Source organism: Eumetopias jubatus, unplaced genomic scaffold (assembly GCF_037043125.1).
Source record: "Eumetopias jubatus isolate StellerSeaLion01/CBP00866 unplaced genomic scaffold, mEumJub1_p1.0 scaffold_2, whole genome shotgun sequence".
In the NCBI taxonomy this organism is placed as follows: Eukaryota; Metazoa; Chordata; class Mammalia; order Carnivora; family Otariidae; genus Eumetopias; species Eumetopias jubatus.
Window position 1 is genome coordinate 153,022,885 of NW_028274808.1, and position 24,621 is coordinate 153,047,505.

At 33.1% G+C, this 24,621-nt stretch overlaps 1 protein-coding gene and 1 non-coding gene across 21 annotated transcripts in view; both read right to left on the reverse strand.

Annotated features, from left to right (window-relative positions):
• The window catches only part of ADGRL3 (adhesion G protein-coupled receptor L3), a 492,209-nt gene that overhangs the window by 24,883 nt on the left and 442,705 nt on the right, over positions 1-24,621 (reverse strand). For 10 of the 20 annotated variants that reach the window (XM_088020841.1, XM_088020839.1, XM_088020845.1 and 7 more), the window contains 4 exons: positions 16,956-16,982; positions 14,223-14,391; positions 7,587-7,712; positions 598-694 (listed from right to left, as the gene is read on the reverse strand). In XM_088020841.1, coding sequence (XP_087876967.1) covers positions 598-694; positions 7,587-7,712; positions 14,223-14,391; positions 16,956-16,982 — 419 coding nt within the window. The remainder of the gene's footprint in view (positions 1-597; positions 695-7,586; positions 7,713-14,222; positions 14,392-16,955; positions 16,983-24,621) is intronic. The other 10 variants (XM_088020848.1, XM_088020847.1, XM_088020846.1 and 7 more) reach the window with 1 other exon arrangement.
• Positions 23,996-24,102, reverse strand: LOC114206878 (U6 spliceosomal RNA). The gene has a single exon (XR_003608737.1). It is a non-coding gene; the product is annotated as a U6 spliceosomal RNA (small nuclear RNA).

The following is a 24,621-nucleotide window of genomic DNA, read 5'->3' on the forward strand; positions in this document are numbered from 1 at the left end:
GGTGGCTCAGTTGGTTAAAAATCGAAATGATGCCCTAGGAACATGATAACCAGAAGCACATAAACACACAAAAATCATTATATAAATATTCTTTTTCCTCCTAGATCTTTAAATATGCTGGATAAGTTTGTAGATGCTAAAATTCGTTGTGATTTTTACACCAAATATACAGGATGCCTCAAGTATGTATTAGACAGTATACTTTTACTTCCACAAAGACATGAAATTGCTCTATGCCTGGGACAATGTGCAACTCTATGATGCTTAGCAGACTATATAGCCACATAATTGCCCATTTTCACTGCTTCCAATGAGGCCTGACAGCTCACCAGTTTATTACAGTGGCAGATGACTAGAAAAAGAAAGTTCTTGTTTTCTAACTTCTTTTCAGAAAAGATTTTCTGAAAACCCAGGATTGGAAAAAAAAAAGAGGCTTATGAATAATGGAACACACTGCTACAGTCAACCAGGTTTTATAACCTTGCAATATTCCTATCACATGGAACAAGGTCCAGAAGTTGCAAAAAAGGCAATGCATTTAAGAACTTCTTAAAGTAATCACAAAAGTAATAAATATGAAAAATCATTTCTAATTACCTCTGTTGAGTGACGCTGAACTGTTTATATCTCCAGTAATGAAGGAAGACTCTGACTGCTTTCGGACCGTGTCATTCCACATTCTACGAATTCGGCTCTGGATGGGGGAAAGGGAAAAAAGGAAATGAACTCACCAGGCAGTGAATTTTAACACAAATCATTCTTTTTCTTTCTGTCATAGTTATATGAGACCTTTGTTTCTGGCATCTGGCAAATATATAACTTCTACGTGCTTGCAGTACAGTAGCACAAGAACATCAGAAACTAAATTAATGATAATAATTGGTTCTCATTAAGTGTATTCCTAAATGCTTATACCAAAAATAATTGTAACTATGAAAAAGCAATAAACGTAATGTACTATACCAATTTAAACATGTTGAAGATATATTGACGTGTACTCTAGATGGTTAGAATTTAATAATTTTAGTTTCTAAAGTGAAACAAATTATTTTCATTGTAACTTTTATGGGAATGGGGTATTTAAATATGTATTAAATTGTCAGTTTTATTAACAAAAGATTTACTTTAAGAATTCAGAAACTTGCAAGAAAGAAAAAGTTTGGTAAGAAAAGAATACAGTATTATTAAAATGCTACTAAACTTAACATCCTCCATATATTTTGTAAGACTAGTGTAATTTTACAGGTTATATATGATTTCAACTTTTCTTTCTTTTGAAGGAGATAAAGGAAGCCAATTCACCCTTATTCATTTCTTCACAGTAGGTAGTTTTATCAAGAACCAAAAAGTCTTACATCATTGTTTATATTCTCAAATTCAGTTCTAAGTGTCAGATAATTGAAGAAAGCGGTGTAATATTTTTTCATTTGGGAAGGAGAAGATTTTTTTCTGGTTTATTGTTCTGTTATTTTATTGAGTTAAGGATCAACAAAGTATTAACAATCCTGTGAGGAGAAACAACATATTTTCAGCTTTTTTAAGGATGAAATAATTTTAAGAACTATTACTACTAGTAATGGTAGCGGCAAAACCAAGCTCATAAATGGATTATGCTCCAAATATATTTGAACTCCTTGAAAAATAGAAGTATTTAATCTTAAAACACTAGACAATTTGTTTTATAAATCTTGCGACATGTTTATTCTTCAGAAATATTGCTTATATATATTTTTTTAGGTCAGCAAGTACACACACAGACCCATACAGAACAAAACTAATCAAAGAATTGGAGGGACGCCTGGCTGGCTTAGTGGGGAGAACATGTGACTTTTGATCTCAGGGTCATGAGTTCAACCCCACATTGGGTGTGGAGCCTACTTAAAATACACAAATAAAATAAAAGAGATTAAAACATTTTTTAAATAAAAAAAATAAGAAATTATAAATCCTGAGCATTTGAGAAATGTTTCTATCAAAAAATACTTCAAAACTTCAAACTGAAATACTGGAAACAATTCTCTCACATTTGTTTTATTAATTAATTCATCAATTAATTAAAATATTAATTACCCTCTACTGCATGCCAGAAGCTACTCTAGGAGATACAAAGGGAAAAGGCAAACAAAAAATATCTTTGTCTTCATGGAGCTACTAGATTAGTTAAGTTTTAGACACAACCAATTATCACAAAAATAAAAGCCAAAGTAAACAATGTGCCCACAAATCTCCATAGAATCATTAATTATTATAGCTAAAAACTACAAACCCAAATGACTGTCAGTGGTAAAATGGATATATAGAACAATATACAGCAATAACAATAAAAAAGCAACATAGCCTCCTGCAGCAACATAGATGCCTGAGGAAAGAAAGAAAATAGAAGACAGTAGGTACTGGGTGACTTCATGTGAATAAGTATCAAACACATGCAAAACAAAATGTACTGCTAAAAGTTAAGATGGTGGTTACATTAGAGGTGAATGATGGAGAAACGTTCAAAGGGTTTCTAAGGTACTCCCGACACTCTAATATTTGACCCAGGGAGGGGTAATGAATCACTGTGCATATACCTATATTTTGTGTACTTTTGTTAATGTTTATTAGACTACATAATTAAAAAAAATGTTTAAGTGCACATAATGAGGGGATATGTCCTTGGCTAGGAAGTCTGTGAGACCCCATTGAAGAAGTGACATCTTAACAGATTTGATGGAATTATGATCATTGTTAGGTGACATTTACATGAGCCTCTCCCATTACCTCATTTTCTGTTAGTTTCCCTAACCTGGGCTAGCCACACTGGTTCTCTTGCCATTCCTCAACAAGCCAAGCATGCTTCTGCCTCAGGCTTGGGACAAATGTTTCCTCTGCCTGAAGTGTTCTTCCCCTAGATACACGTATGAATAACTCCATCTCTTTAAATTTTTGCTCAAATATTTTCTCCTTAAAGAAACCTATTCTTCTATTCCACCCACCTAACCCTGCTGTTTTCCTCCCGTAGTCATTATCATCTTATACAACATGACCTATAATTATAATGTATTTATTTCTTAATATTTGTATATAATGTTCAATATTTAATGTCTAATGTCTGCATTAGATTTGAGGTTCTTTTGTCTTTCTTGTTTCTTGTTATTTTTTGTTATTGATGTGTCACACCCTGAAATAATACCTGGTATAAGATAAATATTATATGTACGCCTACATAAAATATGTAAAATATGTATCTTATATGTAAAATCTTTAAGCACTTCAATTAATTCTTTCTATGTTCTAGGCTCTATACTATGTAATTTTTCATTTATTCACTCACTGAAATCTCACAACTCCTTGAGTCAAGTACTCTTATTCATTAGAAAATTGATGTTTAGAAGTTAATTAGCATGTCCAGTGTCACAGACTTAATTAAGTGACCAAACCAACATTTGAATCCACTCAACTGGCTCCTGATCCAGGAGCTTAACAGTTCACTACACTATGTCAAATAATAGATGAATAGAAAAAGGAGGAAAAGATAAAATATTGCAGGCAGAAGAAAAGTATACATTACGTAGCAGAGAGCCAACACTTCAGTGTTCATGGAATGAACCAGGACGATGTGGGGGTGAACAAAGCAAGTCACAGAAGACTACATACAATAATATGCCACTTCAAAAAAAGATTTTTTTTAAAGATTTTATTTATTTGTCAGAGAGAGATAGAGCACAAGCAGGGGGAGTGGGGAGGGAGAAGCAGACTCCCCACTGAGCAGGGAGTCCAATGCGGGGCTCGATCCCAGGACCCCGGGATCATGACCTGAGCCGAAGGCAGATGCTTAACAAATGAACCACGCAGGTGCCCCCCCCAAAAGATTTTAAAAAGTAATACTAAACACCTTTTTGGAGGTGGAGAAACTATTAGAACACATCAGGGAAATGAAGAACAAAAGTTTTCTGATTGCAGGCACAGGAATTGATTAGGGAGAGTTTTCAAGAAGGGAAAATATATGTGGCGCCTGGGTGGCTCAGTTGGTTAAGCGACTGCCTTCGGCTCAGGTCATGATCCTGGAGTCCCGGGATCGAGTCCCGCATCAGGCTCCCTGCTCGGCAGGGAGTCGGCTTCTCCCTCTGACCCTCTTCGCTCTCGTGTTCTCTATCTCTCATTCTCTCTCTCTCAAATAAATAAATAAAACCTTAAAAAAAAAAAAAAAGAAGGGAAAATATATGGAAAAATGTTCAATTCCTGAGTTGGATGTCCACTTCACAAGTGTTCATTTTACTACTATACTTCATAATTTAATAGATGTTACATACATTGTTTTATGTTTCAAATATCATATGATAAATGTAAATTCATCTACAGAGTCAATAAAACAAATAAAAAAATGACAGAACAATTAAAGAAAGGTTGAAGTGAGAAGGACAATACTTTAGTCCACAGTTTTTATAAACACACATAAACACAAACCAATCCTATACATGTCTATGAATATCTACTGTGTGATTATGGTTACTACCAAGCTTTTATAAGTGATTATTAGCACCAGGAAGTAAGTATGGGGGAGCAACATGTGGAGAGGATTTTCACTTTTTAGTCTTGCCAGTCACGCTCCTCCATTATCTACATGGAAGCCACATGATCTTTATTATACGTGGATGATCTCTGGCCACTTCTTTTTCTAAATCATCTTATTGGCTTTCTAAAGTAACCAAAATAAAATCTAAATTTGTATACTTTTATAAATCATTACCGATCCATCTCTAGCCTTCTCCTTTGACTTCATCTCCCATTCACTGTCACCCAATTTAGCCAATGACATTCTTTCCCTTCCAGAGTTTGCAAGTCCTCCCCTACCTTAAAGGCTTTGTATTAGAGTTCTCTCACCTGGAATTCTCTTCCCCTGAATTTCCTTCCTGTCATTCAGAATCTTGGTGTCAATATCATCTTCCAAAATCGTCTTTCTCCAGCACTTACTCCAAGTAGCCACCTGCGCTTTCTGTATCAAATCACTACATTTGGATCTCTACCAGCTTTCATAATTTGATATTTTCCATTGGTTTGTTAATAAATTTTCTGTCTTCCACAACTGGAATGAAAGCTCCAGATCACAGGAGAAGTTGTCTTTTAACCACTGTACCTCCAGAGCTTAGAAGATTGCCATTATATAGAGGATATTCAATATTTCTTAGTAAAAAATAAAACATACAGAGATTGTTATTTTACAAGTTCTCTGATGTGGAAAAAGACATCCGTAGTCCAAAATTTTACCTTAATATCAGTGACTATTTTAGACTATGGAAGGTCATAGTTAATATGAAATACATTGATTATTTTTACCTAAACAGACTGGATTTAAGTACCTGTTACTTTATGTAGGGTTGGATTGTCATAGTTAATCAGAATTACTATTATATTAAGCATAAGAAAACAATGTAAGGTTTTTTTTCGAAGACTAGAATTGTGACATGAGAACCATAAAAGCAAAGAAAAAATATGATACAGCTTTAAAATATATATCTGAAATTATATTCTGTAATAATGACACTATTAAGTGATGGCTGCTCTGATTTGTTGAGTACTTGCAATTTGTTTTCAATGTTTTGAATATATTATCTCAATATTCCTAACATAAGAAATCAGTATCATCACCACCACTTTAGAGCTGAAAAAACTGAAGGTCAATGTTTTTAGGTGACTTGTTTTGGGTCATGGCTGGTACATGCCAAGGCTAGAATTCAAACCAAGGGCTATCCACACAGCAAGCTTATGATTATTCTCTTAACCTGCATTGCCTTATCTTTTAGCTTACTGGTATTGCTAAACATTACACAACTTTGTTGTAACATAACACATAAAGTTCCAAATAGTATTGTTTCATGAATGGCATTTGTCTAATGACTACGTGATGGTGGTTGCTGAGCTCGGCTATAGGAAAAGCATGTAAGAACTAATGAAGCTGGATGACACACAGGATTTCAGCAATTTCAGTTTAAAAGCTGTGGAGGTAAGGATTATTAGTTTGAAAATAAAGGTGTGGAATCTAAGGGCCTCATGCTAGAAGCATCATCCAGGTGTACCCTACAATTATGTGAGCCTTCAGATTTCTAACTGACCATTTTAGTAGTCCTACACTCAGAAATCTCGGCCCACCTACACTGGTACATCTGTTCCCCCTAATTTGCAACTTTGTAACCTCAGTAAGGTATAGAAATAAGAAATAAAATTCAAACTATTAATAATTGTGTATTATATGTAGGTATAAGTTTCAGGTTTATTATGATAACTTGTGGTTGTTAATTTAAGTATTAATAGTAGGACAGTTTGCCAGTTATACATTCATTTTAAATTTTAGTTGGAAATATTAGATTAAAAGATCAGATGTGGTTTTATTCATAAGATAAAAGAGAACTCCATCAATGTGAGGAAAGTGTTTCATTATGAGAACATTGTTCATTATCTTTCATTTCTAAGAGTCATTCAGGTGCTAGTTAGGGGTGTACAACTGTCCAGTCTGACAGTGAATGTGTTTGAGAGAATCAGATATATGATGTTTGTAAACGATATTTAAAGTCAAAGGATTTAATTTTCTAAGCCTATAAATGGAATTGTTGGGAAATTTAATCTATTGAGTTTACAAGACAATTAAGCATTGAACAAAGAACACCTGAAGTGATCTTTTCTATTTTATACAAAATTACCAAATTTACAAAAAAAATTAAGATGCAGAGTTAAAGGCTTAAGAAAAACCTAAGTTCCTGATTTACACGTTTATCAACTTTAAGTCTTCTTTCGAAATCAATTGACAACACTGAAAAAAAAATGATTGGTTTCCCCACTGGGTCAGGAAATCTTCAAAGTATTAGTCGGCTAGTCTGAACTCAAACTCACTCATGGCCCACATCATCCTGTCTTTTGTTTCCCTGGCTCATTTCAGCATTGTCAAGCTGCTGAAACTTCTACCTAATAATCTCTGGACTCACACCATGGCCGGGGAAAAATGACAGACAGGCTATTGAAAGTTACGAGGAGGTTTACGGCTCCCCAGGTTGACAGCCAACGCCATGGCCACATCGAGTGCCAGACAGCTGGGAGCAGTACATGCAGCAGTTAAGTCCACGATGCTATGATGGTATCCTTTGCTGCCCTGAGTCGTCTTCAACTTGTCAGCAAATCATATGAGTTAGGACTGTTTTTACTGAACATACCATTTAATAAGTACATGTGTTCAGTATGCGACAGAGAGTTATTACACTGGCTAAGAGATGTAATTTCCTTAAGATTCATATATGTAAAATATTACTTTCTTAGAATTTTTGGGTAAAGTGCCAAATTCCTTTTGTCACCTCCTATATTCATTCAACTAGGGATAATCTGAAACCATTAATTATTATGCAAATAATTATTATACAATTATTATTTCATAATTTTAGTGCAATGTGGTTTTCGAAATGTTTGTCATAATCATTCCTATTTGACACACTGAAACAACAACAACAAATTTGATGGCGTAAACACTTGGGATAGAAAATAGTTCTGATCAAGAAAGGACAGCAACTCGTGACAGAATACAGGTAAGGGATATTTCATTTTAATGAACAAATATTTACCTGTGAGCCTGTGGAGTAGCGTCCAGGAGTTCGAGAACCAGATGTTTTCCCTGAGCCAATGGAACTCTCTGTACTTTTGCCACTACAACAATGCGTTCGCAGGCATTTCCCATACTCTTTTCGTACCTAGCCAATTAAATATAAACTGCTGTTAGCATGTAATTCACTTCGGCTGGAACTATGGTATAAAATGTATGTGAGTTTCATTTTCAGATAATTAATATAATTATTGCCTTGCCCTACAGATACAAAAAAAAATCTGTTCAGCATAGATTTTACAATATAAAATGATATTCAAGCCACCAAGCTTGAAATTTTGCATAACTGGAACCTTTTAAAATATGCACACGTGCACACACACATGCCCAATCCTGCTATAATGTTTACTACCTCTTAATTCAAAATATAAAGTTAAGACTCTTTAAGACACTATTTTTAGCCTCATAAATTTGATTTGAAGTAGTCTATTGGTGCAACTATTCTCTGAACTGAGGTCTAGTGAGAAAGCCACAGAGAAAAGAGGGGATGGAGAAAGGGAGGGGGGTGGGGAGGGAAAGGAAGAGAAAAGAGAAAAAGAATGTTTAAACACAGAAGAAAGGAATGTACTGGGTTAAATTTCCTTTAAATCTGTATTTCTTTGAAGTTTATTTCTCCTAAAAGAGGTCAAATTTGTAACTTTATAAAATTCAAAATATTTTTAATTTATTCCCGCATAATAGTTCTATTCAATAGTCATAGATTGCTTTTCTTTATTAAATCCTTAATCCTGATTGTAGTATAAAATCATGGGAAAAAAAGGAGATAAACATTTTTTAGTTGATGTTTTCAAGCAGGAAAACAGACTAACAACGTCTGGGAAAACTTTTTTCTTGTTTAAAATTATTATTACTGCCTCTTTAATCAAACAAGACGTACAAAAATAAACAGTTACTGCCCTAAATCATACTTCCACTATCTACAACAACACAAATAATCCCCAACTATGTCTTTCTCAACTAAAAACACATTCTGGGACTTTTTATTGGTTATACATTCCAAATTTATGTTCATTATGAAATAACACTGTATATATAATTATTCTTAGCTCTTTACATATTGAATTCACATGAGTTCATCCTTTCCACAATTTGTGACAATGTAATATCCCAGTGTAATTTTATTTAAATCGAAGTTATAAATACATGCTTTTTTGAGGGACGCTATTTAGAATCAAAAGCAAAAAAATAGGAGTGTGAATGATACATTAATATTAGCATTCAAAACTAAAATATTGTATTTTAATATTAGAAAGTTCATTCCATCAAAGATATAACAGAATCAGAGATAGACTACATTTAGGTTTGTTTGAAGAATTCACATTTATTAAATGCTTATTCTGTGATAGGAACAACAATCTAGAGATGGGTGAATCAAAGCTGGCAGGAAGTAGGGGGACCCAGGAATGCTTCTCAGAGAAGAGGATTTCTAAGAGAGTCTTCAAATGATGGGTTGGAATCTGTCAGGTTAGAGAAAGAAGTTGAAAGAAAGGACAGACAAGAGAGACAAAGGCATCCTACGTATTGCGAACAGGGTGAGCAACCTTTGAGGACTTTCTCTGATCTGGAATACCAGCATTACATTCTTTAATATATTTTAAATTATAGTGATATGTTTTCCAACCAATCTCTTCTATGCTACATTTATGAATAATTAGAAATAATTAGTTTTATTCAGTTTTCAAAAGCCAATTCACATTTTGTTATTTTTTGAAAGAAATAAGTTGATACCCACTTGTGTTTGTGTGTATGTCTAATATATATGCGAGGCTGGGACTATGGAGTGAAGAAGTTTCTAATTTTTATTTGCTATTTACTAGGATTTATGGTATGTCCCTCCCTCAGAAGGACTCTGGGAAATAATTATTACCTAGATTTTACAGATAAGAACACTGAAAAGGTTAAGCAATGAAAATAAACTGAAATACTGAAAGATTAAGCAATATGCCCTTTGTGAAAAAATCCACATCTTATAGGTGCTCTATGGTCAGAAAACTCCTTCTAAGAGGCCACATTTCTAACATTAACGTGTTAACATTATTATTAAAGTAATCTATTAAATTATCCCTTTCTCTGTATCTGGAAAAATAGGGACAAATGCTTTAATTAGAATTTGAGAAAGCTTAAAATAATCTCTACCCAAAGGTAAGCACTATCAATTACAGTTTAATATTAGTCCTGAATTAACAACAAAGTATCTCCAAGAACCTAAACAATGATCATAACCTACATCCCACTTTGTTTTTCCTAATGTACTCAACAAGTATATTTTCCTCTTAGGAAAGAAAGTATTTTTTTTAACAAAGTGATTTAAACCTAAACAAATATTTTAAGAGGGAGAGATAGAGCAAGAAAGAGAAAAAGAGAACCACTCCCATTCCTGTTATAAAGGCAGCAATATTGTATAAGCCACAGGAATTCATCATGGACTATTTTCATTTTCCAACAAAGGTTAAATGTTCTGAACTGGTAATATAAACAACCAAAAAACCAAGGTATCTAGTGATGCCAAGTTCCATATTTAGGTATATTACTTACTGAATCTTTACTGCCTTTATTTTTCTGTGATTAGTTTTGAAATGCTAAGCGTGTGTTTTAAAAAGAAAAAAAAGCAAAATAACATGGCTTGTATCTATGAGATATTTTTCTTTAGATTACAATAAAAGTTATTTGATCGTTCAATCATATGCATATTCTAATCTACTATTTCACACAATACTCCATCTTACCACGACCAGATATGATATCTTAGTATTTTAATATCATTCTAGAATATAGAAGATGGGAAAGAAACTATACCTTATCAATGGAATATTTCTTTTATACTCTCAGATCAGAAATAAAATAATTATGATATCCTCTGAGATTTATAATCAAGTGCATAACAAAAGAAAAAGTGATAACTTTAATGTCACCAGTAGAAATACTGGTATTGGTCATATCATGCAATCCACATTCAGAATAGGACTGATAACTCAAAGTTTGATTTTTGTTAATAAGTTGAATCAATCAACAAATAGCTCTAGAAGGCAAAATATCTCAAAAATGGAATATTTCATATTTCTCTAATCAAAACATATGAGCAACTAAATCAGCATGGGCACATCATTGAAATTCAATCAGATGGCTTAAGAGAAACTCTTTAAGAGAATTAAGATTGTTAAAATGTGCATACTACCCAAATCCATCTATAGATTCAATGCAGTCTCTCAAAATTCCAAAGGTATTTTTCACAGATATGGACAAAACAATCCTAAAATTTGTACAGAACCACACACAAAACACACCCCCCCCAAAGGCCAAAGTAATCCTGAGAAAACACAGCTGGAGGGATCACACTTCTTGCCTGCAAACTATACTACAAAGCTGTAGTAATTAAAACAGTATGGCGTTGGTATAAAAATAGACACATAGACCAAGAGAACAGAATTAGCCCCAAAATAAATGCTTGCATTTATTGTCAACTAATATTTCACAAGGGAGCCAAGAATACTTGATAGGAAAAGGAAAATCTCTCCAATAAATAGTTTTGGAAAAACCAGATAACTACATGCAGAAGAATGAAATCGAACCCTATCTTACACCACTCACAAAATTTAACTCAATATGAATTAAGGACTGAAACATATGACCGGAAGGAAACTCCTAAAAGAAAGTATAAGGGAAAAGTTCCTGGACACTGGTCTTAGCAATGACTTTTTGACATGACATCAAAAACAAAAGCAACAAAAGCAAAAATTAGTACGTGGGATTAAATCAAACTAAAAAGTTTCTGCATAGCAAAATAAATATTCAACACAATGAAAAGGCAATCTACAGAACTGAAGAAAATATTTGCAAATCATATTTCTATAAGGGGTTCACATTCAAAATATATAAAGGACTCATATAACTCATTAGCAAAAAACAAAACAATTCAATTACAAATGGACAGTGGAAATGAATAGATGTTTTTCTTAAGAAAACATACAAATGACCAACATAAAAGATGCTCAACAGCACAGATCAGGGAAATGCAAATCAGAACCACAATGAGATATCACGTCACATCTGTTAGAATGTCTATCATCAAGAGGACAAGAGAAAAAAAAAGAAAGCAAGAGATAACAAGTATTGGTTAGGATGTGGAGAGAAGGAAGCCCCTGTGCACTGTTGATGGGAATGTAAATTGGTACAGTTATTGTGTGAAACAGTATGGAGTTTCCTCATAAAAATTAAAAACAGAACTACCATATAATCTAGCAATTTCACTTATGGTAAATATACTAAAAACTCTAGACTTGCTTTTGGATCCTGAGGTTTAATATCTCTTCCTGTATATCAAAAGCAATTCTTCCTTACACCAGCCATGTGTATTTGTAAGATAAGAAAAATAAAAATAATTATTGGGAAAACCCTAAAAGATATTGGCTAATAGAAATACTCAAAATCAAAATAATTAACACATAAAATACAAAAAAAATATTTTCTGCTCTAAAGAAAATTTCTATGTAACATTAAAATTTTAAATTTTTTTACTCCAAATTTCTAGCTAATGCATAAAGATAATAGGTAAATCTGGTTCATTATATTTGAAGATGTTAAAATTGCTTATGATGGCCCAATATTCCCTTATTTAAATTGACAAATGCTACCTTTTCCCTTAACCTCCAATTTCGCTCCCATCTTTTTACATGTATTTCTTGTGACAATCAGTTATGTCTTTCTTCTATCAAAATCTAGAAGTTTTTTTTTTCCCAAATGCTTAGTCTCCCTGACTTCTCTGAAATGTTTTATAATACTGGTTACTGTCTACTTCTGGATATTTTCTCCTATCTTTAATTCAGTATATCATCTTGATGCTGATTTTGCTCCTTGGACACTTCATTTTTCCATCTCTATTCCTACTCATCATTCACATGTCCTACTCTTTACATTTCTCAAGTGTGGTAGACAGCTAGCTGTTTATAACACCAAATTCCTCATCTTCCTGAGGTAAAAAAGCTAGACTATGTTTCCTAGACTTCCTTTCAGTTTCGGTGGTACCACTGATAGTGTCCTATCTGATGCAAGGGGAGTAGAAGTGAGGTAAGCCTCTTTCAGACCTTTTACACAAGATCCTCTCTTTCTCAGACTGCCTGCTCGATGCCAATACTCAAGGTGACTGTGGAAATCATATGTTAAGGTTGGTTGAGACTTCATCAGCCTTCCTTCCTTCCTTCCATGAGGTACCAACATCAATTGGGCCATAAGTAAAAAAAATAAATTTTGGGGGTTAAGCAACTGCAATTTTAGGTGTGCACTAAATATTTGGGAAGGTTCATCCATTGTAATATAATCTCTTTTCTAAATTAATTCTAATCCAGTAGATTAGAATATATCCATTCCCTTATAATCTCTTTACTTTTCTGTAACCTACATTTATAGGCCTGAGTCATCATTACTATCCTAGCCTTATTTATGATCATGTCAACACATTTTTGATAACTATCACCACACACAACTGAAACAGAATACGACTGGACTCATCTTGACAAGTGGACACCTCCCTCAAGTTTTGTTTTAGGTCCTATCAGTTTCTCAAACAAAAAAATCACAGACATAGATATCTTTACTCTTTTTTTTTTTTTCCAAAGAAAAATTTTAGGTGTTGTTTCTTTCTTAGATGAAATTTTCACATTTTGACATTTCGTTTTCAGAGCCACCTCTCAATATCTCATAATTATTTTTATTACCTCCATTTTACACATGAAGAAACTAGGGCATGAGCAGGTTAATTAACTTGCCCAAAGTCACATAAGCTTTTATGTTTTAGAGAAACTAGGATTTAGACTCAGACAGTCTTGGCTCAGGGGTCTATGTGATTGGAACTATAATGATCATATTTTTAATAGAGTTAAAAAGCATAAGATGAGAAAAATCAATCTTGAGATGTCTAAAAAAATGCAATGAAAGTATTTAGTAGCTAAAATTAACTTTGAAAATGAATATTTTAGGTCTTTGTAAATGTGAAAAATTACAAAAAAGACCAGCATGAAAAATTAAATATTGCATCCTAATCATCCAACTCATAGATTTTATAAAAGATGCTTTTAAAGGACAGAGACCATTTACTAAGTACATCATCAGTCACTTAAAAAACATAAATGTTATCATAAAATGATAAACATTCATATTGTCCAGTATATACAAACTGGTTTTTAAAGAAAAACAGAAAAATGTATACTTCCTATGCCATATATACATACATATATATATATGTATATGTACATATCCACCCCCCACACAGCTCCATAACATCTTAGAAAAGCTATTTCTAATACACAAATTCCATGTGTCTGCCAATAACAATATTAAAGACTATAAGGTTAAGCCTACAAGAATATAATTTTTGTACATTATCCAAATCAGCAAATATTTTGATTTTTTATTTTGCTGTTAAACACATTCACCAATTATTATGCTTCTGTTTTGTGTCTTTTGTCTTACTATTGTAAAAATAAAATTAATGAAGTAATATGCTTATTTCTCAGAGACCAAAACATCAAGAACAATTTATGTTATGGTTGCTTTGCTCTTGAGATATATGCCATTTATTTTTGAATAGAGAATTTTTGCTTACCTTCTTTTGTAGGACACAATGGAAAATGAATATAAACATTCCCTGTAGAGAATTGAATATGGTGAAGAGATACGCCATGATGACTGTGCTTTCATTAATATACATGAGTCCAAAGGCCCAGGTCAATCCTAATAGGCAGAGAAGAGCTATTGCACCTATAACCCATGACCTGTAGAGAGAAAAGAAAATTAAGGGTTATTAAATGATTGGTTTTTAATTAGCACAGTCATATCATATCAACAATACTGACACTGAAAAAAATGTTACGGTAAGTTTTATTGACAGAAAATGTAAGACAGGTGGTATAAGTACTTTAAGATTTTAATGGCGACTACAAGTTTTCAAACTTGAGGAGATATACATGAATGAGAATGTTATGAACACAGAAATTCATTTAAGCAAAAGCAGATTTGTACTATTAAATTATTCATGTATTTGCAGCACATATGCAAATGATATGGAGATGTAATTATGGTGAATGGAAAGGGGGAAAAAGTCTATAAAGCTATGTTAGTTTCCACTGGCCTCATTGTTATGATAACATTTGTTTGATTGGACTCTCTCCATTAGTGCTTCATCTGATACACTTTTACCCCATTTTTCCAAATTTCCTCTTTTTCCATAAAAATTTTAGTGTTTACTGACAAAAACAGAGCTTGAATTCAAAGGAACCAGTATATGGAATATATGTATGAATTAAAAGTTCTATTTGTCTGATTCTATAGTTATGTAAAACAAGTGTGATACAGTGGATGGGAAAAATTGTTCCACTCTAGATCACAGTCTGTGTTGTTTTGGCCTTTGGATTGCTGTCTTCTAGGTTAAGTTGGACTAGACTGAAAATCAGGCAATTGGCAGCTTTGCTGAAAAGAAGCTTAAAAGCTCAGGGCACCTTCATCACTTTGAAGGGTCTGTAAACCTGAAGGAGAAAATGAAGCTGATAATGGGATGGAGTGGTATGAACAAAGTAGGCTAGAATGGAAGACAATTCTCACTCTCCATTCCCTTAGTTTCCTCCAGCTGCCATCCGCAATAGTAATCAACGGGTGACAAAAGTCCATGTATTTGTGGCTGTGTGTTATGTATTTACTATCAACATAAAATGAATCTTTCCAATAGATGGGAATCCAATAAGTGAAAATGGAATCCTTCTCAACTCCTCTCTAAGTATATAGGAGAACAGGACCAAACCAGTCTAGATCTCTATATACCGATGAACCCACCCTGTCCTTTCCCAGTACGCCTTCCTTGAAAGAGTAAATATTTCTTTTCAGCAGACTATACTCTTCCACTTGCATTGTCTAAGGAAGAAATATTTATGGGGATCGAAACTTTGCAAAATGAAGGGGTTAAAAGAAACCACACATGTATTTACCAAATCTGAAGCTGGGTTGCCTAAAGTTTTCAGAAAGCACTATGTCTTAAGAAAGATATGGTCCCAAAGTAGTCAATTAGTATTAAAGTCTTATTAAAATTCATCATGACTATTTACTATTTTTCTTCTACAACCATCAGCTACTATATTGCATATTTAAATATCGCCTAAATTTAACATGTTCAATTTAAAACATTAACGTTATTGAATAAAGAATCCCTAAAGGAGGCTTGCCATTGTATGTGGCATGTTTGCTTATATGAATCAGAAAACATCTTAGATATTAATATTTTATTCTATAATTAAATTGAAAAATATGGGAACTCTCAAGGTAAAGCTCTCAGCTTCTTACAGGCATTGGAAAAAGGAAAAATGGAAAGAATACCATTAAATCAAGGTAAAATTGCTATTTCAATTTAGAAATAAAATGATAGAATAAAATACTCCAGTCAGCTAGTATCTGCTAGAAAACACGTTATGGGCCCAAGAGTTAATGATATAAAAACTGCAATGAGCCCAATTTCTAAAGAAAAAAAAAAAAAGCAAGAGCATGAAGAAGTAAGTGAAATGTCATTGGAGAAAATGAAAACAAAGGACTCTTCACCAGAAGAACAAACTGAAAGTCTAGAGTAAGGTCACCCATAGGCTGCCCCAATCTTAAGTTTATTGTGGCAGGACACATAATTTTAAAATGTACAAAAGAAAAGAGCCCAAATATCAACATTTGAGTTTATTCTTATTAGATTAGTACAGACTTGTAGCTTTGTTTTAGAAATCTAAAAGATATATTCATAAACAGGTCATTAATCAAGTGACATGTGTCAACACTGAAAGAGGTAATTTTGCATACATAAAATTGAATTTTTGAAGGAGACATTTTTCCCTTTTTGGATATTTAAAATAGAAATTCATTAATATCCATTGCAATTGGATAGCTTCTTACCCCTAAGATCGTTTGGAAGATACATGGCTAAATCACAAAATAATTTTGGATGAGCGATGTCCAAACAAACAACAGAAATGACGACATATGAAGCACAGAGTTACACATCACGATGAAAGGAGAAAGCTATTAAAAGCGAAACAAGTCTGTACCACATGAAGTTGCTATGATTGTGGCACTGATTTCAGATGGTATCCAATTAAAAGAGGTGAAGCAGAATTTGTTTTTGGCAATACACCTGCAGCATATTTATTCTGCATACGAGTTGTATGCCTGATTATTTTCCTGCACAGTTTGCTCTTCTGCCTCAATGTGAATGACAGAAGCTCTAATGATTTTTCAGTACTGATCTGACAGCTGGTTCATGGGACCACACTGATAAATGGAATTTATCAGCCATTCAGGTCATTCTTACTTGATGAAGGGTCTGTTATCCTCATAGCTAAAGAATGCATAGACATAAAGACAAGAACACCAACATTAGCATTTTATGACAAAGATTTCATATGAAAAATATTCTCCTGGTCCCCAGAGGCCTCTGTACCCCACCTCCCTAAAAGGCATCATAACCTTCCCTTTTTATCCAGAAGGTAAATCCTAAAATGACCATGAGAACTTACATAACAAGGAATAAAATCAACTTTACAATACTGCAATATTCCTTATGAGACTAAAAAATTCCATTTTTTCATCATGTGCTCATATTACTTGTGACTTGACAGAGACATTTATTTCTTAGAGATAGCATTTCTCTAGAGAATGAGAAATCTTATGAGCAATCTGGAAAAGGCCTCAGGGCATACTTAAAATGACAGATTTCATGTCACCTAAAGGTATCCTTATTCTGTAATATTAGTAGGTAAGATTACTTAATTATGGACAGTACGTTTCTAAGTAATTTTAACTTGCGGATGATTGACCTGAGTTGAATCTGAACACTATAGCCCTCTGAAAATAATCGATCCTGACTACTTTAAAATTCTTCCTGTTAGTGTACTAAGAAAAAAATCTGAATAATCTTTTGTAGTAATAGAAGCAACCATACAGCACCTGTTCATTATCACTTATATTAACTAATTTATTTTGTGTCATTTTGATAAAATAAGATCGCAGTGCCAAATTAGTGGAGATAAGTTAGGGAACATTTTGGATCATCTTTTCATAAACAGTCTGTTCAGTGAATTGTGATAGAACAGAAAAGAAGGGAAACTGTTCTTTTCTCTTCTCTCTTGCTAGGGGCAATAGTTTTCCAATACTACACATACACAAATAAAGCTCTTAGACCCCAAATGTGATGTATTTTTGAACAGAGAGAACTACTGAAGGGAAACCTCACTCTACAAAATGATGAAAGAGTAAAGAATGGAGGGAGAGCCTGGGATTTAAAGCCAGTTTGCCTGGAATTCACATCCTAGATCAGCCACTTAACTAGATAAAGGCAACAAATTAACCCATGGATGTGTCAGTTTATACAACTATGAAATGGTGATAATTATAAGTATGTAGGTTTCTTGTGATAGTGAAATTATATATTCTATATAAAGTGCTTAGAACAGTGCCTGACACATTTTATGTACAGTAAATATTATATTGTTATTATTAGACTATTTAAAGCTAGAGTAAAGTCACACTGAAAAGACAGAATCTCTCACCCAAAGAATAAACCACCAAATAATAGATATTGAGTAGTTAAATTCATCTGAGGACATTTCAGGAGCAATATTATGCAGCAAAATAAATGTGGCGGAAATAGGCTTGTAAATGGAGCGGGGAATGACTAACTGTGCTAATATGGTGACTACTGGCCCGTGGGTTTATTTAAATGTAAATTCTTTAAAATGAAATAAAGTTTAAAATTCAGTTCCTTAGTCACACTAGTCACATTACAAGCACTCAAAAGCTTCAGTAGCTGCCATATTGGACAGTGCAGTTCTAGAACATTTCTGTGTTCACAGAAAGTTCTACCGGACATCGCTGGACTAGGACATTCAAAGAGGGTTTTAAAGCCAGAAAATGGAATTCCAAGTGATATTTAAATAATGCCATGGATGTGTGAAAGGTAAACGGAGAAGAAGTTCTAAGAATTGATCATATTTAACAGTTGTGAACTGTTCCTAGAAAGAAAACCTTGTACTTATACCACTATCAGTTATAGAACATAATAATATGATATTTATTCCATTATATGCATTCCCATTGCATCAGTATATGCCATCTGTGACTCCAAGTTCATGACTGTAATAACTATTTCTACTGTAATTTGTATATAGTGGGATAGGAGTAAAGAAAGTTTCAAAGGTTAGCATGTAAGAACATGTGCAAACATGCTGTACAAAATTGTACTGAGCTATCTAAATGTTTCAAAAAAGAAAATACAAAACTTGCACTGTAATTGCTGGAGTGAGATGTTTTGCCATTAATGTGAACTATCAAGAAAGGGTACAGTTCAGCAGGTTTTGTGGGCAATTATGGGGAAAGTGCCAGTTGTTCCGCTCAGTAACAAAGACTGTAATCCCAGTTAAACTTACAGTTAGCTACAGCCATGCATTTAAGTAGTGTCCACTGGGATGTGAACAGAAGGGAATTGTGACATTTCTGGGTCTTGCCAATTAAAGGACTGGAATTGGGCTTCCCTTGACCATTTTTGCCTCCCACTTTATTAGGAGAAAATGACAATAGAGCCTCAGATCCAGAAATGGAAGCTGTTTTTTTGATGTGGAGCCAAAGGTATTAGATTTAAACCACGTTTATATAACCAATTTAAGCCACTATATTTTAGAGTATTTCTTTTACAGGGGCTTATGTGCAATAATTAATAAAGCATGTAATTTGTATCTTTTAGCTATAAGAATTACCAGCTCATATTTAATACAGAAATCCATGCTAATGGACAAAGAACCATTCACTAATTTTGTTTCCAGAATATCATAATTTATATACAATAATTCAAAATCTAGAGATCACTGAAAATTACCTATAATATGTCAATGTCTTCCATCCTTTTGTCAGATATTCTGCTGGCTTAGAGGATCTAGTTTTATAAAGTCTCTCCACTAAATTCAAGTTAAATTGATAGTAATGTTGCCACCATATAACTGTGGCAGTTATATGCTATTGATTCACTTAAAAAAATATATATCTACAGAACTAGTCTCAAAGCTGAGTAATTTTCATTCCGATTTACCAATGAATGTCTATTGAAATAAAATCCCATCCCAGGTTGTATGACTAAAATGATTTCACTGCAGTTATTTTAAGATTTTATAAAAAGATGGACACAAAGTTCTAAGATGCTCTGGCCAGATGTTAAAAGGAAATTTCAGGTCATCTTGTAAGTGGTGACTTTCTGAAAATGAAGTGAAATACCTTGTACATACAATTTTTAAGGAACAAATTTTAAAAAACAGTCTTGTTTCTTTAGCAAATACATTTTCCTTTTGTCAAACATTTTCTTATTATTTTATTCAACTAACATCTAAAACTGAAAGCTTTAAATATCAATGTCATAAAATTATCTTAAAAAGTGATTAGAATCAAGATCAGAAATTTTCGGGGTCTCTGCACTGACTGATAATAACAATGCATGTATTTATATATTCTATAACAATTTCAAAGCATTCAAAAGGGCCATTAAAATCTAGCCCCATGGAAATTTAGCTCAAACTACATCTTCAAGAGGATAGATTTTTTAGCCAAAACATTAACCTATACATACTAATAATATTGTGATATAAAGATTCATAATAAGTGTATCAGCATAGACAGATGATGAATGGATAGAAACAATGTGAATGAATCAAGTTAGTTGTAAGACATTCTTTCTCTGAAATCAAGAGTTCAAAATAGAATTGTTTTTGGACATAATTTTTGATGGAAATATCTAAAATTCAAGATAAAAAGAAGGTAAGTTAAATAATGTAAAACTTTCCCTTCAGTTATATTTACATATAGAATTTTTTTTAAGTAGTGGGATAGGTTAAGGTTTGGTGTGAAGGAAGATGGAGAGATGGAGGCATATATATAATCCCCAAGCCAAAATATCTAGCCATTAAGTCACAGCAGGTTAAGGAAAATGAAAGGTTTAGGCAAAATTGTAGATCCCATCAACATTCACCCCATTCATCTTACCAATATGAATGTATTCTGGGATCCTCTGGAATTGTTGGGTAGTCAGCTAATTATTGTTGGTAATTGAACTGTATGCTTAACAGCGAAAAAGAGAGCTATCACAGTATATAGATACACCGATTAGTGTCCCAATATTTCCAGGTTCAGTATGCAGCTGAATTTACTTTCCCTGGCATAAAACTAATTATATCAAAGGAATAAAGACATTTCCCCTTGAATTTGGTTTGCGTTACCACAGGAATGATAAAAGTAATGTCAGTGAATTTCTGAAGGTAAAATGTATTCTCCGTTTTTCATAGAAGGAAAAAAAAAGGAATAATAAATACTTCTGCATCTGTATGTTAAGCAGGCTTTCCCTACTGTCCCTTAATCAGTTCCCAACTGAGGACTGAGAGGTTTCAGTTCCCCATGTTCTAAAAGGAGCTGACGGCAATGCAAACTAATGGACTTCACGTAGAAGTGATCTTTGAGATGCTACTTTGCCAAAGTACCAATCCAGGGGGCCCAGTCTTTAAAAGCAGAATTGGAAAGACAAGGCCTTTTAGGACTACAATGTTCACAGAATAAATGAAACAGTGGAAAGAGGAAGGAAAGTAACATCTTTACTTGCACTCATTCCCCAGCAACAAATGTTAGCAGGCAATGGGGGAAGAATGTTTTAAATGTGATGTCATTCATGTTTTAAATTGATCAGATACTTAAAAATATCTGAATAGCCTGGCCAAGCAGCAACACCTAAGACAACATTAAGAGATCTGCTGCCCAGTGGTTAAGGAATATTTAAGATAGCATAACTCAAAGAGTAGTGATCAGAGAAAGATCTAAGTATTTCATATTTATACCTCACTGTGTTAAAAATGCTTAATCAATTAGTAACACTTAGGATAAAAATCATGACTGTTTTATATTTCTTTCAAGCGTATTTTATATTTGTGGGACTATATACTACCCTAGAATTACATTCAATTCTCTCTCTTAACAGCTATAGGAAAATTAAAGAAAAGGCATTTAGAATATAATTCAACATTTCTGAGTAAAATATGAATAATGTTTCATTATGGTCATACATTTAAGTCACTAAGCATTAAAGATATAAACAATTCTTAGAAAAATATGAAAGTCATATAACATAAATGCAGAAATTACCAACAGCAGAGAAGATGATTATATTTCAACTATGGATTTTATTGCTATTAAAGTATTACTGTTAAAGCTATATTGCTATGTTTTGTTCATTCAATATTTATTAGGAAAAGAATGAAATGAACCAAAAAAATAAACAGCTCAGAATATATCACGAACATTTTCATTCCCATGCCTCAGTGTCCCTATAATAATATTGCAGATTTGAGAGCATACACCAATATTTAATTTTTAATCACAGATTTCACCCTGCTGATGAATTGGGTAAGTCTGAAATTAAACAGAATTGAGTATAATAAATCAGGATCAATAAATATTAAATCAATGACTGATAAAACTTTAATTATACTATCTTCACAACTCAATGTTATGCAAATTTTCATAAGTCAATATAATATGGTCAAAAAATTAATTGATATATGAAAGAAATTAAAGCTATCAATTATGAGAATGAATAATGAACTATTATACTGTACATAGACAGCTACAACCTTATTACAATTTAGTATCTCCCTCTACCAGATTTATAGAGATGACTTGGTAGGTTTTATGCGAATAAGATCTCAAATTTTGGAATCCTATGTTGAAAGCAAATGATATCACCCTATGATAATTTATTAATTTTAATGTATGAAAGATAGTATAGGTTTTCCCCACTATCCAAGAGTAGAGTATTCCTATGAAACCTTTGATAGGCTCAAATGGCATAAAGCAACGAAGCAGTTTCATTAATTAATATGTAAAATTTTTTGAGCATTCCAAGACCCCAAAACCAATCTCTCTCGGACTTTTTTTTTTTTTAAGTTTCCTTGTTTTTATTAGTAGTCTCTGCACCCAATGTGGGGCTTGAACTCACAACCCCAAGATCAAGAGTTTCATTATTTTCTGACTGAGCCAGCCAGGCACCCCTCTCTTAGGCTTTTCTGATACCTTAGGACACATCTTGCTAACAGATGCACAAAATATACTGAGATAAAAAACAGATGCTCACAGACACAATGCAAAGCTATGGTCACTTGATGCTGAGATGGTGAGTATAGTTCCCAAGGAAGGAGCCTGACAGCATCACTCTTTTTGCTCAGGATGTGCACTGCTTCTATAACAGCTCGCTGCAAAACAAATGCTGAACGCTATTTTCGTTTTATCCCTTTTTTTTTTTTCATAAAGGTGAATATCCTCTTCAGGGTTTTCTCAGTTAATGCCAGTGTAGGCCTTTCGCAAAAGCCAAGTGGCTTAGTGAAAACTTTTGAAAAGTGGGGGATACCTGTATATCATGGTAACTGAAAGCCTGGACTTGTGAATCAGCTTGCCTGAGTTTGAAGGCCAGCTGAGCCTTTTACTAACTCTGCAACCTTCGGCTAATTATTTAACCTCTCTAATTCTCAAATGCCTTATCTGTGAAATGGGGATAAATACAGAACTTTTTTTCATAGGGCTGTTGTGTATATTAAATAAAAGTGCTTGGCACTCATTAACACAAAAAAAATGTAAGTATACAAAATTTTAATATACAAAAATACTCTGTAAATATTTGCTGTTACAATTACTATTGTATACTGACCTTCTGACCTCAAAAAAGGGGCCAAAGGGGAAAAAATACAAACACAGTGCTACATTAGGTTTCCTTGTAAGTGCTTTGGAAATTCATATTTTAAGTAGAAATCCAAAGGGGAAGAGGGAGTCACTGACTGTTTTTGAATTGATCCTTAATTTTACCTTTAAAAAAGGCTCAGTTCATACAATGTTTCATTCAAAGATTTCTTTGGGCTTACTAAATGCTATGATTTTTTACATTCTCAATTATATCTGGATTCCTAATGAACATTAAGGTAGAAACCCAGAGTTCCCTGAATTACATAAGAAAGCTAAATTTAATTCATAAATATGTTGTATCCTCAGTGTCAAAAAGTGCACTAAGGAAAGGCAAAGTCTCACTAAACATAATCATTTGAATATAAAGAATAAAAGACATAAAATCATATGTGAAATGTTCATGAAAATTCACTAAGAAATATATGTTCCAAAATTGGACTTCATGAATATTTTTATGATTTTTTGAAAATTTTAAACCTTGAATAGGAAAGATGAAATAAATGATATCTATATACAAATAAATTTGTATTTAAAGATGAAATAAATGATGTCTATATACAAATAAATTTGTATTTCTTTTCTTTTTCTTTTTTTAATATGGAATGCTTCACAAATTTGCATGTCATCCTTGTGCAGGCACCCTGTTAATCTTCTCTTTATCTTTCCAATTCTAGTATATGTGCTGCCGAAGCCAGCCCTGTATCTCTTTTCAATAATTTTTATCTTGTAATCAATGAAAACTGTGGCTTTAGTCAGTAATATCTCAAGATCCATAAAATAATAGCAACAAGCTGAAATCTTTTCTTTACCGATACTTACAATTAAAACCACAACGTTTCCTGGTCTACTATCTGAGGGCCAATGTTTTTTAGACTCACACAGTCTTAGAATTTGCTGATTCTTTAGAACATCTGACTACTGGGCTGACCAAATTTGGTCATTGCAATGCAAGGAGATGAAATTCTTTAAAGGGTATATTACACTTTCAGGATTTCTTTTTTCAAATTAGAAGATGCACAAACTTTTAATAACTTTTAATAATAATCAGGAAATTAACAACTTTTCTGTATTCTTGCCAAATGTGTTTTGACAGGTTGAATTGCTGTTATACTCTTTCTCATACCATATGGTATCATCACCTCTTGTTTCAACAACTTGTAATAGAAACATTCATTATACCCCTTCTGTGAATAAACACCTTATTATAAACTGCTTGT